This window comes from Eumetopias jubatus, unplaced genomic scaffold, assembly GCF_037043125.1.
Source record: "Eumetopias jubatus isolate StellerSeaLion01/CBP00866 unplaced genomic scaffold, mEumJub1_p1.0 scaffold_4, whole genome shotgun sequence".
Classification (NCBI taxonomy): Eukaryota; Metazoa; Chordata; class Mammalia; order Carnivora; family Otariidae; genus Eumetopias; species Eumetopias jubatus.
The window spans coordinates 71,248,741-71,261,731 of NW_028274810.1; the positions used below are offsets into that span (position 1 = coordinate 71,248,741).

The 12,991-nt window shown below is 41.5% G+C and overlaps 1 protein-coding gene across 2 annotated transcripts in view; it reads right to left on the reverse strand.

Annotated features, from left to right (window-relative positions):
- Positions 1–12,991, reverse strand: part of NASP (nuclear autoantigenic sperm protein) — a 40,742-nt gene that overhangs the window by 4,546 nt on the left and 23,205 nt on the right. Inside the window, exons 3-6 of one of the 2 annotated variants that reach the window (XM_028123343.2) lie at positions 10,383–10,493; positions 7,912–7,992; positions 6,089–6,198; positions 4,376–5,386 (exon numbers count right to left, since the gene is read on the reverse strand). In XM_028123343.2, coding sequence (XP_027979144.1) covers positions 4,376–5,386; positions 6,089–6,198; positions 7,912–7,992; positions 10,383–10,493 — 1,313 coding nt within the window. The remainder of the gene's footprint in view (positions 1–4,375; positions 5,387–6,088; positions 6,199–7,911; positions 7,993–10,382; positions 10,494–12,991) is intronic. The other variant, XM_028123342.2, reaches the window with a different exon arrangement.

Here is a 12,991-nt window from a genome sequence, read left to right on the forward strand (position 1 = left end):
TAGCTTTCCCACAACACAGCTGTGGAGAGAAAAGCATAGTCCTTACCAACTCTCACCAATGAGCATGCCACAGACTCCAGCCAGCTCTAGCATGTACAGAGAATTGAGTAAGCAGTACCACAACCAATTGTTTTTACTCCAGTATAATGTTAAAATTTGCAGCCATATTGACACACTATTTCACCATACTGACATATATTCACAAGTCAACTGCCTTTAAGGACAGGCTGCTAATAAATAGCTCTACGCACCACTTAGAAGTTCAAAATGTCATAGGATTAAAAATGGGCTTTTGGGGGCACGTAACAATTCATGAATTGGGTATAATGCGCCTACCTCTGCCACCTTTCATTAAACATTTTTAACGCAAGCAAAAGAGCTAAAATACCATCTTCCTAACAAGCTATTATGGGAACATAAATATGCAATTAGGCCTTAGAGCCATGAAGTCAGGCTAAAGGACTTTTATCTTTAGCAATACTGCTTAAGAATGGGAATAGGCACAGAAAATTCCTAAACATTATAAATTAGTAAAGACAAAGTCCTGTAAGAAGGGCGCCTGGCTGGCTCGGATAGTGGAGCATGCAACTCTTGATCTCAGTGTTGCGAGCTCGAGCCCCATGCTGGGTAGAGAGATTACTTAAAAATAAAATTAAAAAAAAAAAAATTCCTGGGCGCCTGGGTGGCTCAGATGGTTAAGCGTCTGCCTTCGGCTCAGGTCATGATCCCAGAGTCCTGGGATCGAGTCTCACATCGGGCTCCCTGCTCCTTGGGAGCCTGCTTCTCCCTCTGCCCCTCTCTCTCTCTCTTTCTCTCATGAATAAATAAAAATAAAATCTTTAGAACAAAAACCAAAAAACAACAAAAAAATTCCTCTAAGAACCAGTTACAAGTTAACTGACCTCTATAGCAAACAGGTTTTATCAAATGACTCACTCTTCCCCTGTTGACCATATAATTTAGTGTTTCTGAAATAAATACCCACCATCATATACCATTATCTTTCTGTACCCAAATTTCCAAGTTATCTGTATACTTAGTACCCTGTCAGACTAGATGGGTGGTTTTATTAACTCTGACAATGAGGCCCATTCTCAAGACGGATGAGGTAAATCTATGCAACAAACATTTTACCTTCCTAATTTGTAGGAAAAATTGACAAAATGTGTATTGTTAGTCTATATTCTTAAATAATCTGGTATCTGTTCCTACTCATGCCAAAATGCCAGGTGACATCTAATTAGATTAAAATCTTACTGAGTTTTACATCAAATTTTTAAAATAAAATTCTTACGATAATCTGAGAAAAATACTTGTTTCCCTTGAGAAATCTGTACTACCTTCATGGAATGGTGAGAAGAAAGTTAGGTTAATGAGAAAGCCATTACTTTAAAACAACACTTTCCAACCTGGTAACCTATACCCAGGTATTAATGGGAATGCCCTGATGTCCTCAGTGAAGTGATCTGTTAAAATGGAATCTTCTTTGTAGCATGCCTATTACCATCCTTTGGAAAAATGGATACACAGCTTTATACCATTTCTCTGATTTGTAGCCTGTTCAAAAGTTAAGGGCACAGGATAGCGCAAAGAAAAATTCCTCTTAGAGACAATCTGCTGATTCTCTGGTTATCCTAGCCCTCTTAAGTCAGGGAAACACTACAGATTGACCAGTATAGTCTAAGCATGGCCAAGCTCTGTGCCTACAATTTAAAAACTTTGTTCACTTACCAATCATATCTAGCATAACACTTATAATAAAACAACAGACCAATTATCTTTATTAGGGATATGGACAGCCTGAGAGGTGGTAAGAAATGGGATTTTAAGAGAAAACCTCTGGGGTGCCTGGCTGGCTCAGTCAGTAAAGCATGTGACTCTTGATCTGAGGGTTATGGGTTCAAGCCCCACATTGGGTACAGAGATTACTTAAAAATAAAATTAAAAAAAAAAGATTTGAGAGAGAATACCACTTATAAGATTTTTTGCAGGCAAGTGCTGCCACATAAAGTGGAACAGAGCACAGAGAATAAAAGTTTAGGCCTTAGGGGCACCTGGGTGGCTCAGTCATTAAGCGTCTGCCTTTGGCTCAGGTCATGGTCTCAGGGTCCTGGGATCGAGCCCCACATCGGGCTCCCTGCTCAGCGGGAAGCCTGCTTCTCCCTCTCCCACTCCCCCTGCTTGTGTTCCCTCTCTAGCTGTCTCTCTCTCTGTGTCAAATAAATAAATTAAATCTTAAAAAAAAAAAAAAAAAGTTTAGGCCTTAGAGCCAGGTTTGGGTACCTCAGCCCTCCCCGTGTTGGCTGTGTGACCAGGGCAAATTACTTAAGCTCTTTCTGCCATTTCTTCATTTGTAAAATATGGAAAACTGTACCTTCTTTATGAGCAGCACGGTACCCAGGGCACATACTAAAAAAAAATGCAACTGATGACTCCTAGGCTTTTATAAGTACTTTAAAAAGAATGACCAGAGGGACGCCTGAGTGGCACAGTCATTTAAGAATCTGACTCTTGGTTTTGGCTCAGGTCATGATCCCAGGGTCAGGAGATCAAGCCCCACATCGGGCTCTGTGCTGAGCGCAGTCTGCTAAAGTTTCTCCCTGCCTCACTCTCGGCAAGTAAATAAATCTTTAAAAAAAATAGTGACCAGAAAGTTTCTGATAACAGGTGGGTTAAGGGAGGAGATAAAAAGTCACCTTCCTCACTGTGAGGCAGGCTTGGGAAGAACATACATTCATGTCACATCTAGAGTCTGATTCTAGTTCTATGACTTGGTGTGTTTGACCCTAAACAAGTAACATAACCCCTAAGCCTCAATTTCCTCGTGGCTCTAAGTGGAATAATACTACCTACTAAATAGTATTATTTTGGAATCAAAAATAATGTATGTGGGGGCACCTGGGTGGCTCAGTTGTTAAGCGTCTGCCTTCGGCTCAGGTCCTAGGATTGAGCCTACATTGGGCCTACATTGGGCTCCATGCTCCGCGGGGAGCCTGCTTCTCCCTCTCCCACTCCCCCTGCTTATGTTCCCTCTCTCTGTCAAAAAAAAAAAAAAAAAAAAGTATGTGGGAGAGCTGTAACAATTTTGCTTTATGATCCAACTGAATAGTTTTTGAACTGGAGAAATAGGACCTCTCTACTGTAGCTTATTATTCAAAGTCCAATTTAAAAGAGCCAGCAGAACTTCTTACTAACTTTGATCACTATCATTAAACATTAAGACATGGTAGTTTTTTAAAAACTGAAGAATTCAGTTGTGTGCTTTTTCCATAAAGAACTCCTAAAACCCAACAAGCAGCCCAATGGTGCTACCATTTAGCCAATTCACTTCTAGTTACCATGCCCATGCTGGCTGGAGTACAAGGACCTGCACATAGGTAGAATGTAGTTTACCAGAATGAGCTGCAAATACTGAATAGTGGGTCTTTGAAAATCTAAAACTAAACAGAACTCTTAGTCTGTCAATTATACAAAGTGGTAACTATTAACTAGACTATACCTGTGGTTATTAATACCAACATTAGATGAGCCTTACAGACAGTAGAATCCTCAAATGATAGTACAACTCAAGTCAGACGTGCCAATTATGTAACTGCTAATTAGAGGCTTATACATCTTGATGGAATTGAATCAAAATTAGACCAATAATACTACGCAAAGCATCCACACTTTATAACGTTCTTAGTAACAAAACCTTCAGTTTAGCAGCCAAAGCAAGCATGAAATGAGGGGGAAAGCAGCAAGAGGGCTAATGGTTAAGTTTTTTGTTATCTTTTGGAGGGGGCTAATTTAAAACTAATGTAAATAAGCCTCTAAACACTTCCTGAAGACTAAAAGTAAAAGAGGGTCATCAGAATTCTTTCACTGTGTTAACTGCCTTCATTTAAATGGCATGCCTGCTTAAGTGTACCAATTCACTGGATTCTACTGCTCTAATCCTGCTTCCTAAAGCAGAGAATAGGAACCATGTGAACAGTAAAATAAATAATCCAGAGGCATGCAAGTGAACATCCATTCAGCATTCTCTGCCAGCCTAGCCCACTATTTCCCTACCTACCCCACCAGCCCCCATCCACCTCTATTGGCTAGTATGGTACAGGTTACTGATAGCTAGCCAAGTCTCAGAAATCACAGAGAAGGCCTATTTTGCAGTTAGTAAAAGCGTTAGTTTATAAGCCAGCTGAAGACTTGCTTTTGATTTAACTTGCTCAACTTATCACAATCTTCTTAAACTATCCCCATTTTCATTTAGCCCTTTCCTAATCCAAAGGCAGACGGAAAATCCTGAATGGAAGGCTGACTTTTACCCATGATTAGTGTGAGTCAAATCCAGAAATGTACTCCACCCACTGCAGCTCTTGCATATCCCGGTTACCTTCACCCTCTTTCATCTGTTCTTCTCTCTCTTGTGTTTCTTCATTAGCAGCTATCTTAACTTTGTCTTCAGGGGATTTCTCAGTAGCCCCCCAGGCTACCTTGGTCTCAACCCCATCTCCAGCTGCCTCAGACTCTTCTATGGGCAGCTTAGTCTCCTCCTGGCTAGGAACCAACTCTGCCCTGACCTTCTCCTCTAGTCCTGTGCCATCTTTTGTTTCTGTCAGTCCTTCTGCATTAGTCTGTTGTTCAACAGGAGTCTGACCTCCTGCAGCTGACAGTCCATTGACTGTACCATCCTTAGGGAGAACTGTGGCCTCCTGCCCAGGCTTCTCAGAGACTTCTGACCCAGCTTCTGCAGCTGAGGCCTCTGCTATTGTCACCTCTGGTGACTCTTCAGCAGGAGGCACTTCTTGCCCTACCAGCTGCTCAAGAACAGCCTTTCCTGGCTCATTTTCAGAGGCAGCTACCTGCTCCTTTGGCTCATCCCCACCCATATCCACTGGCTTGACTGTTGAATCTATAGGCTCTGCTTCTGCCTCCACTGCAGTACTCTGCTTTTCGAGAGCTGTAACAGGCTGCTCTCCTGAAGCTTCTTTTGGCTTCTCCTCTATGCTCACAATTACTTCTCCCTCCTTCTCCTGACCTCCTTTTTCTCTGCATTCTTCTTGGACATCAGTTCCACAAACTGATTTTCCTTCCCCAGTATCTGGTACTTCCTGTTCTGGCTTCCCAGAAGTGACCTTGGCTTCATTCAGTCCTTCTGGTGCTGCTATTTCTTTTGCCTCAGTGGTTTCAGTTAACTGATCTGGAGTGGATTCAACTTTTTCCTGTAGTTCCTCCTCTGCAGGCTCACTTATATCCATGTCTTCTCTTCCACCCTTCTCCATTTCAGTCTCCTGCTCTTTATCAATTTCAGGCTTTACCAGAGACTGGTCTTCTGGTTTTTTTGCTTCTTCTTTTTCTCCCATGGCGTCATAAACCTGTTCTCTCAACTCTTCCCTTGCTTCCTCTACATGGTTAAAGAACATGAAGCATAAACATGTCTTCGAATTTAGTGATCAAGGCATAAATGGAAACTAAAAATACATTCCCTTTAAAACCTCAAACAGCCTGGCTTAAATTTTAGCAGATGGCCTAAAAACTATCTGTCCCCTTGAGAAAAAGCAAAGGGAAAAGTCCCAGATAGCAGAGCAACTTATTGCAAAGGAAACCCAAGCTCCTTAAGTGAGATATTGTTTTACTTGAGCATTCTGATTATCAGTTAGGTTAAGAGATGCCAAGCTTTTTGCTCTCCTCTAAACATCATAAACCTCCATCTAATATGTAAAACTCTAGTAGCTAAATTCCACTTAGAATTTAACATTTAATTTTCTTAGACACAAAAAATGTAAAAAGACTCCAAAAGCACTGCTATTAAAATAACTGAGCTGTACAGACTTAAAATTTGCATCAAAAAATATTTAAGGTTGTTAGGTATTTAAAATAACAATTTAAATAACCACATTTATTGGGGAAATTAAGTTTTCCTTTTATAAAACCCTGCTCTCAGTTTCAGTTAATTGGCTATCTCCACTGTAGTCTCCACCAGATGCATGTATCACCCCAGACAACTTAGGAGAGACCATCCAGGATAGGGAGAGCCCTAGTCCCATCATTGGTACATAAGAAATATACGTCGCATCTCCTGAATGTCACAGGCAACTCCACATACCATCTATGTTATCATTATTTTCTACCAGAGATTCGTCTTCTGTTTTTTCTCCTTCCTCCTCTTCCACATGCACACCTTCCAGGGCATTTCCCAACACACCATTCTCCATTCTAGGAGAACAAAAGGAGAAAGCACTAAAGGTATGATGGCTAGAACCTAACAGTTTTTCTAAGACCAAAAAGCAATCAAGTGCAGAGATTATAAACTTTAAGTATTTATGGAAGAAAAGCAGTGATCAAAACTAATATAAATTAAGGCAGTAAAAGCACTGAAAGAAAAAAGCATACCCTTCATCCCACCACCTAAAAAGCACTAGTGACTACTGTCAAAAAGATAAGATCAATATTCACTCTACAATAAGGCCATAATATTTCCCAAGCTTCACATCCACCCATATTTCTTTAGTTGGCTTTAAAACATTCTGGAAAGACTTTCATGACAATCAGAATGATCTACAAAATTAGAAAACTTACCAGAATTGAGATTAAATGAGCCACAAAACATTTGCTAGTTTGTGTACCCTCAAAATGTTGTTCTGGTTAATAAACTCCAGTGGAAAATACACAACTTTCCAATAGTTAAGACTACTGGTTTGGGGCGCCTGGGTGGCTCAGATGGTTAAGCATCTGCCTTCGGCTCAGGTCATGATCCCGGGGTCCTGGGATCAAGTCCTGCATCGGGCTCCCTGCTCCTTGGGAGCCTGCTTCTCCCTCTGCTTCTCTCTCTCTCTCTCCGTCTCTCATGAATGAATAAATAAAATCTTTAAAAAAATATATTAAAAAAAAAAATACTGGTTTTGGGGCACCTGGGTGGCTCAATCATTAAGCATCTGCCTTCGGCTCAGGTGGTGATCCTAGGATCCTTCGATCGAGCCCTACATTGGGCTCCCTGCTCAGCAGGGAGCCTGCTTCTCCCTCTCCCACTCCCCGCTGCTTGTGTTCCCTCTCTCTCTGTGTCTCTCTCTGTCAAAAAAAACAAATAAAATCTTAAAAAAAAAAAATTAAAAAAAAGACCACTGGTTTTATTTACTAGACATTCTCATACGCTAGTGTTTACAAACTGTCCTTCATTAAGTCCTTGTTAAGGATGACTGTTTTGTGCTGAGAGTGCTTTTAAAAGTTCTCTTATACTGGACTTTATGGTCCAAAAATAAACTATGACCATTCACTAATAGAAAAGAACTCTTCTTCTAAAACCCCAAAAGATGGGGCGCCTGGGTGGCTCAGTCGAGAGTCTGCCTTCGGCTCAGGTCATGATCCCAGGGTCCTGGGATCGAGCCCCGGGTCGGGCTCCCTGCTCAGCGGGAAGCCTGCTTCTCCCTCTCCCACTCCCCCTGCTTGTGTTCCCTCTCTTGCTGTCAAATAAATAAAATCTTAAAAAAAAAAAAAAAAAGACCCCAAAAGTTAAAACCCAAGCATAAGTTTAATCTACATCAAGTGCCTTCCAAAACTTCCATCAATATTTCATGTTCCTTCTAAACCCCCTTTCTTAGTAAAAGCAGACTCACCCAGCTCATATGAATCTCAAAGCTAGTAAATAATCTTGGAAAGCAAAGAAACTTATAAAGTTTTAAATAGACCACTAATGTGATACAAAACACCCTACTTAAAAACAAGTCAGACTGTTGATTTCGGCTCAGGTTATGATCTCAGGGTTGTGAGATGGAGCCCCACATCAGGCTCCAAGCTCAAGGTGGAATTTCTGCCTAAGGATTCTCCCCCTCTCCCTCCACCACCACCTCTCCGCTCACTCGCTCTCAAATAAACCTTTAAAGAAACAAAACAAAAAACAAAACAAAAGCCCCTGCAGCTTGAAAGACATACCTTGCCAACTCCAGAAGTGATTTCCCATAGTAAAAGAAGGCTTCTCCACACTCATTAGCAGTCTCTCCATACTTCTTACCTCTACAAAGAAAATAAACATCTAATAAGACCTGAATTAACGTTTAATCAAAAATACTTATTTCTAGCTCTCTGAATTATAAAATGGTATTTCTTCAGTGACACATCCTTCTAGGAAACCAATACTCCCCTTTCTTCTTGCTTTCAAGTCAAGTTCAAAGGGACTTTAAAAAACAATGTATGGGGCGCCTGGGTGACTCAGTTAAGGGTCCGACCCTTGATCTCAGCTCAGGTCTTAATCTCAGGGCTATGAGTTTAAAGCCCAACATTGCGGGGTGCCTGGGTGGCTGAGTCGTCTGACTTCGGCTCACGTCATCTCAGGGTCCCAGGACTGAGCCCTATATCAGGTTCTGCGCTCAACGGGGAATCTGCTTTTCCTCTCCCTCTGCCCCTCCTCCTGTTCCTGCTCCCTCTCTCTCTCAAATAAATAAAATCTTTAAAAACAAACAAGTGGGGTGTGCCTGGGCGACTCAGTCGTTAAGCACCTGCCTTCGGCTCAGGTCATGATCCCAGGGTCCTAGGATTGAGCCCTGCCATCAGGCTCCCTGCTCAGCAGGAAGCCTGCTTCTCCCTCTCCCTCTGCTGCTCCCCCCGCTTGTGTTCCTGCTCTGTCAAATAAAATCTTTAAAAAAAAAAACAAAAACAACAACAAGGGGCGCCTGGGTGGCTCCAGTTAAGTGTCTGCCTTCAGCTCAGGTCATGACCCCAGGGTCCCAGGATCGAGCCCTGCCATCGCCCCGCATCGCATCGGGCTCTCTGCTCAGCAGGGAGCCTGCTTCTCCCTCTCCCTCCTTGTGTGCCCTGTGAAATAAATAAAATCTCTTAAAAACAAACAAACATAGCCACATGTTGGGCTCCAAGCTGGGCATGAAGCCTACTTTAAAAAAAAATTTTTTTAAAAAGCATGTGGGTGCGTGCACCCGCGCGCACATACACACAATGTATGAAGTTAATATATTACCTGGTCTTTCTCTATATATATATGTATGTTCCAAGTGACATCAATTTGCTGCAGTTATAGTATATAATCTCAGAGCCAAACTACATTAATAGGTATTTCTCCTGCTATAACATGAGTGTCAGTATGGGCCAGAACAGTTAAAGGACCTTTGGCAGGGACCTAAAGGATGAATGAGGTATATGGAAAGACATCACGTTACTAGATTTAAGAACTTATTCTCTGGAGTCAGACTGCCTGTGTTCGAATCCCACCTCTAAACCTTAACTAGCTGTATAAACCTTATACTCTGTGCCTTAGTTTTCTCATCTATAAAATAGAAATGTTAAGAACTGTTCAAAGATCTATTCTAAGAATTGAATTAATAATGCCTGTAAAAGTATTTAAAACAATGCTTAGAAATACAAATAGCACTATACCTAAGTTTTAGCTATTAATATCCAGACAGGAAAGAGGGAAAGGGAAACAAATCACAAGTGTGATAAATGGAAGGAGGAGGTACTTTACATAGAGTAAGGAGACTAGTTTTCATGAAGGAAAGGACTGGAAGAAGTCATGCAAAGTCAGTCCAGCTAAGGGCTTTTACTGCCTAGTGAGAATAAATAGAGAAACTAAGCACAAAGTATTATGAGGGTTATGTTTAAGTATAATCTACTAGATTAGAATAATGCATGTCAAATTTTCCCCCTAAATATCCGTAAAGGCAGGACAGTGAAAATACGGATCTCTAGATATCTGATAAGAAAATAAGCTAAGAAGTATGTTTCTGGTTATTCTTAAAAACTTAGATTTCAGGGGCACCTGGGTGGCTTAGTCGTTAAGCGTCTGCCTTCGGCTCAGGTCATGATCCCAGGGTCCTGGGATCGAACCCCAGATCAGACTCCCTGCTCAGCGGGAAGCCCGCTTCTCCCTCTCCCACTCCCCCTGCTTGTGTTCCCTCTCTCGCTGTGTCTCTGTCAAATAATTAAATAAAATCTTAAAAAAAAAAAACAACTTTGATTTTAGGGGTGCCTGGGTGGCTCAGTAGTTAAGCGTCTGTCTTTGGCTCAGGTCATGATCCCAGGGTCCTGGGATCTAGCCCCGCGTGAGGCTCCCTGCTCCGCGGGAAGCCTGCTTCTCCCTCTCCCGCTCTCCCTGCTTGTGTTCCCTCTCTCGCTGTGTCTGTCAAATAAATAAATAAAATCTTTAAAAAAAAAAGTCCCAGAACAAAGTAGGATGAATTGGTCACCCTAACTACTGGTGCCTGAAAAACAAACTACCTTACTTAGGGGGGAAAAAAAAGTGAGAATGCTCTGTGATATGCAAGTCTTATCGTTAGTTACAGGAATAAACTTGCACATGAAAAACATCCAATTTTTTAAAACTCCATCCCCACCCAAAAGACAACCTTTTAACAAACACAATATAGCACATCATAGCAAAACACAGTACTTACAAAAGACTAGCTGCTTCCTGGAATGCATTGACAGCTGCTGGAATATCCCCCATCACCAGATGTTTCTGTCCTAAACCCAACAGTTTCTTTGCTTCATTATCCACATCCAGACTGCAAGAAAAGTGGTATTTTTCAAATGTCAAATACTCTTTAAAATCAACATTTTTTAAATACCTGTTACATTTATAAACCATTGTATTTTAACTTCTTTAAACCTCTGACCACTCCAGCAAGGTTTAGCTAACTCACATTTTTCACTATAAAAGCAAAAGAAATCATAAAGCAACATTCAAGAGCTTTACTAGATTTTCTTTGAAAGGTTTATATACTCACAAAAACCTATATTGTATGTTACTATAAATATTTGCTAATTAAGCAACAAACAAAAAATCATGAAAGAACCATATATTCATACAGCAAGTTGTACTACCTCTAAGAAAAATAAATCAAGAAACACATAGGTAGGGGCGCCTGGGTGACTCAGTCGTTAAGCGTCTGCCTTCGGCTCAGGTCATGATCCCAGGATCCTGGGATCAAGCCCTGCATCGGGCTCCCTGCTCCACGGGAAGCCTGCCTCTCCCTCTCCCCCTGCTTGTGTTCCCTCTCTCACCGTGTCTCTCTCTGTCAAATAAATAAAATCTTAAAAAACAAACAAAAGAAACATTTAGGTAGACAGGGCAAAAGACAGTGATCTCAATTTAATATAATATGTGGAACTGACATAAACACACATAGATGAAATGGAACAGAGTACAAAAACAGATCCACATAGACAATCACTTGAAATTCTGACAAAGGTACCAAGACAATTCAATGCAGAAAGAATAATCTTTTCAACAAATGGTGCTGGAATAATTGGATATCCACATGCAAAAAAGTAAACCTCAACATTATTATCATACCACATACAAAAATTAACTCCAAGTGGATTATAGACTTTAATTTTTATTTATTTCTCAGAGAAAAAGAGAGAGAGCACAAGCAGGGAAGCAGTGGGGGCCCAAGGAAGAGAGAGAAGCAGGCTCCCCACTGATCAGGGAGCCCGATGCGGGGCTCAATCCCAGGACCCTGGGATTGTGACCTAAGCCGAAGACAGATGCTTAAATGACTGAGCCACCCAGGTATCCCTGGATTATAGACTGAAAACCATAAAACTGGGGCACCTAGCTGGCTCAGTCTGTAGAGCATAAGACTCTTAATCTCAGGGTTGTTGAGTTTAAGACCCACATTGGCTGTAGAGGTAACTTTTAAATATATACATATATATAGGGGCACCTGGGTGGCTCAGTTAAGTGTCCAACTACCCTTGGTTTCAACTCAGGTCATCATTTCACAGGTTGTGGGATCCAGCCCCAAGACAGGCTCCATGCTCAGTGGGGAGTCAGCTTGAAGATTCTTTCCCTCTGCTCCTCCCCACCACTGGTATGCTTGTACTCTCCCAAAAAAATAAATCTTCGTGTGCGTGCGTGCGTGCGTGTGTGTGTGTGTGTGTGTAGCATACATATGTATATATGCATTTACAAAAAACAATGAATAAAAACATGCAGATATTCTGCAGAAGGAATAAACAGAATTTAGAACAGTGATTGTGAACTTAGGAATTATCAGGAAGTGAACTTAGGAATTATCAGGAAGTTTTATTAAAAAACACACAAGCCTGAATTCTACCTCAAGCTTAACAAAATCTCTAGGGATGCAACCCATCAATCTACCTTTTGGCTAAGCATCCTAGTTAACTATTATGCTTACCTCAGGTTCAGAACCATAGTCATATCAAGAGGGGAAGTTATGTGGAAGTAGATGTGGGCCTAATATAAAATTTAGAACTTTTAAACTAGAATAACATAAAATTGAAAATGGCAACCTTACAAAATTGAGATCTAAATCAGAAGTATTCAAAGAAAGAATAGGTTAGCATTTGCCAGGCATGTAACAAATAAGGAGAACTTTCAATTCTAATATTTTAATCAAATGTGAAAAACCTAGAGACATCCTTGTCAGGACTCCATACTTTAAATTACAGACAAGTGGGCGCCTAGGTGGCTCAGTTGGTTAAGCAACTGCCTCCAGCTCAGGTCATGATCCTGCAGTCCCTGGATTAAGTCCCGCATCGGGCTCCCTGCTCAGCAGGGAGTCTGCTTCTCCCTCTGACCCTCCCCCCTCTCATGTGCTCTCTCTGTCTCAAATAATAAACATCTTTAATAAATAAATAAATAATAGACAAGTACCTCAATATTGTCTTTTTTTTTTTTAAAGATTTTATTTATTTATTTGACAGAGAGAGACCCAGTGAGAGAGGCAACACAAGCAGGGGGAGTGGGAGAGGGAGGAGCAGGCTTCCCGTGGAGCAGGAAGCCCGATGCGGGTCTGGATCCCAGGACCCTGGGATCATGACCTGAGGCAAAGGCAGACATTTAACGACTGACCCACCCAGGCTCCCCCTCAATATTCAGTCCTAACTGTTATCTATCAAAAATAATACTGCCCTTTGGGGCACCTGAGTGGCTCAGTTAAGTCTGCCTTCAGCTCAAGTCACGACCCCAGGGTTCTGGGATCGAGCCCCACATCAGACTCCCTGCTCAGCAGGGAGTGTGCTTCTCCCTCCCATC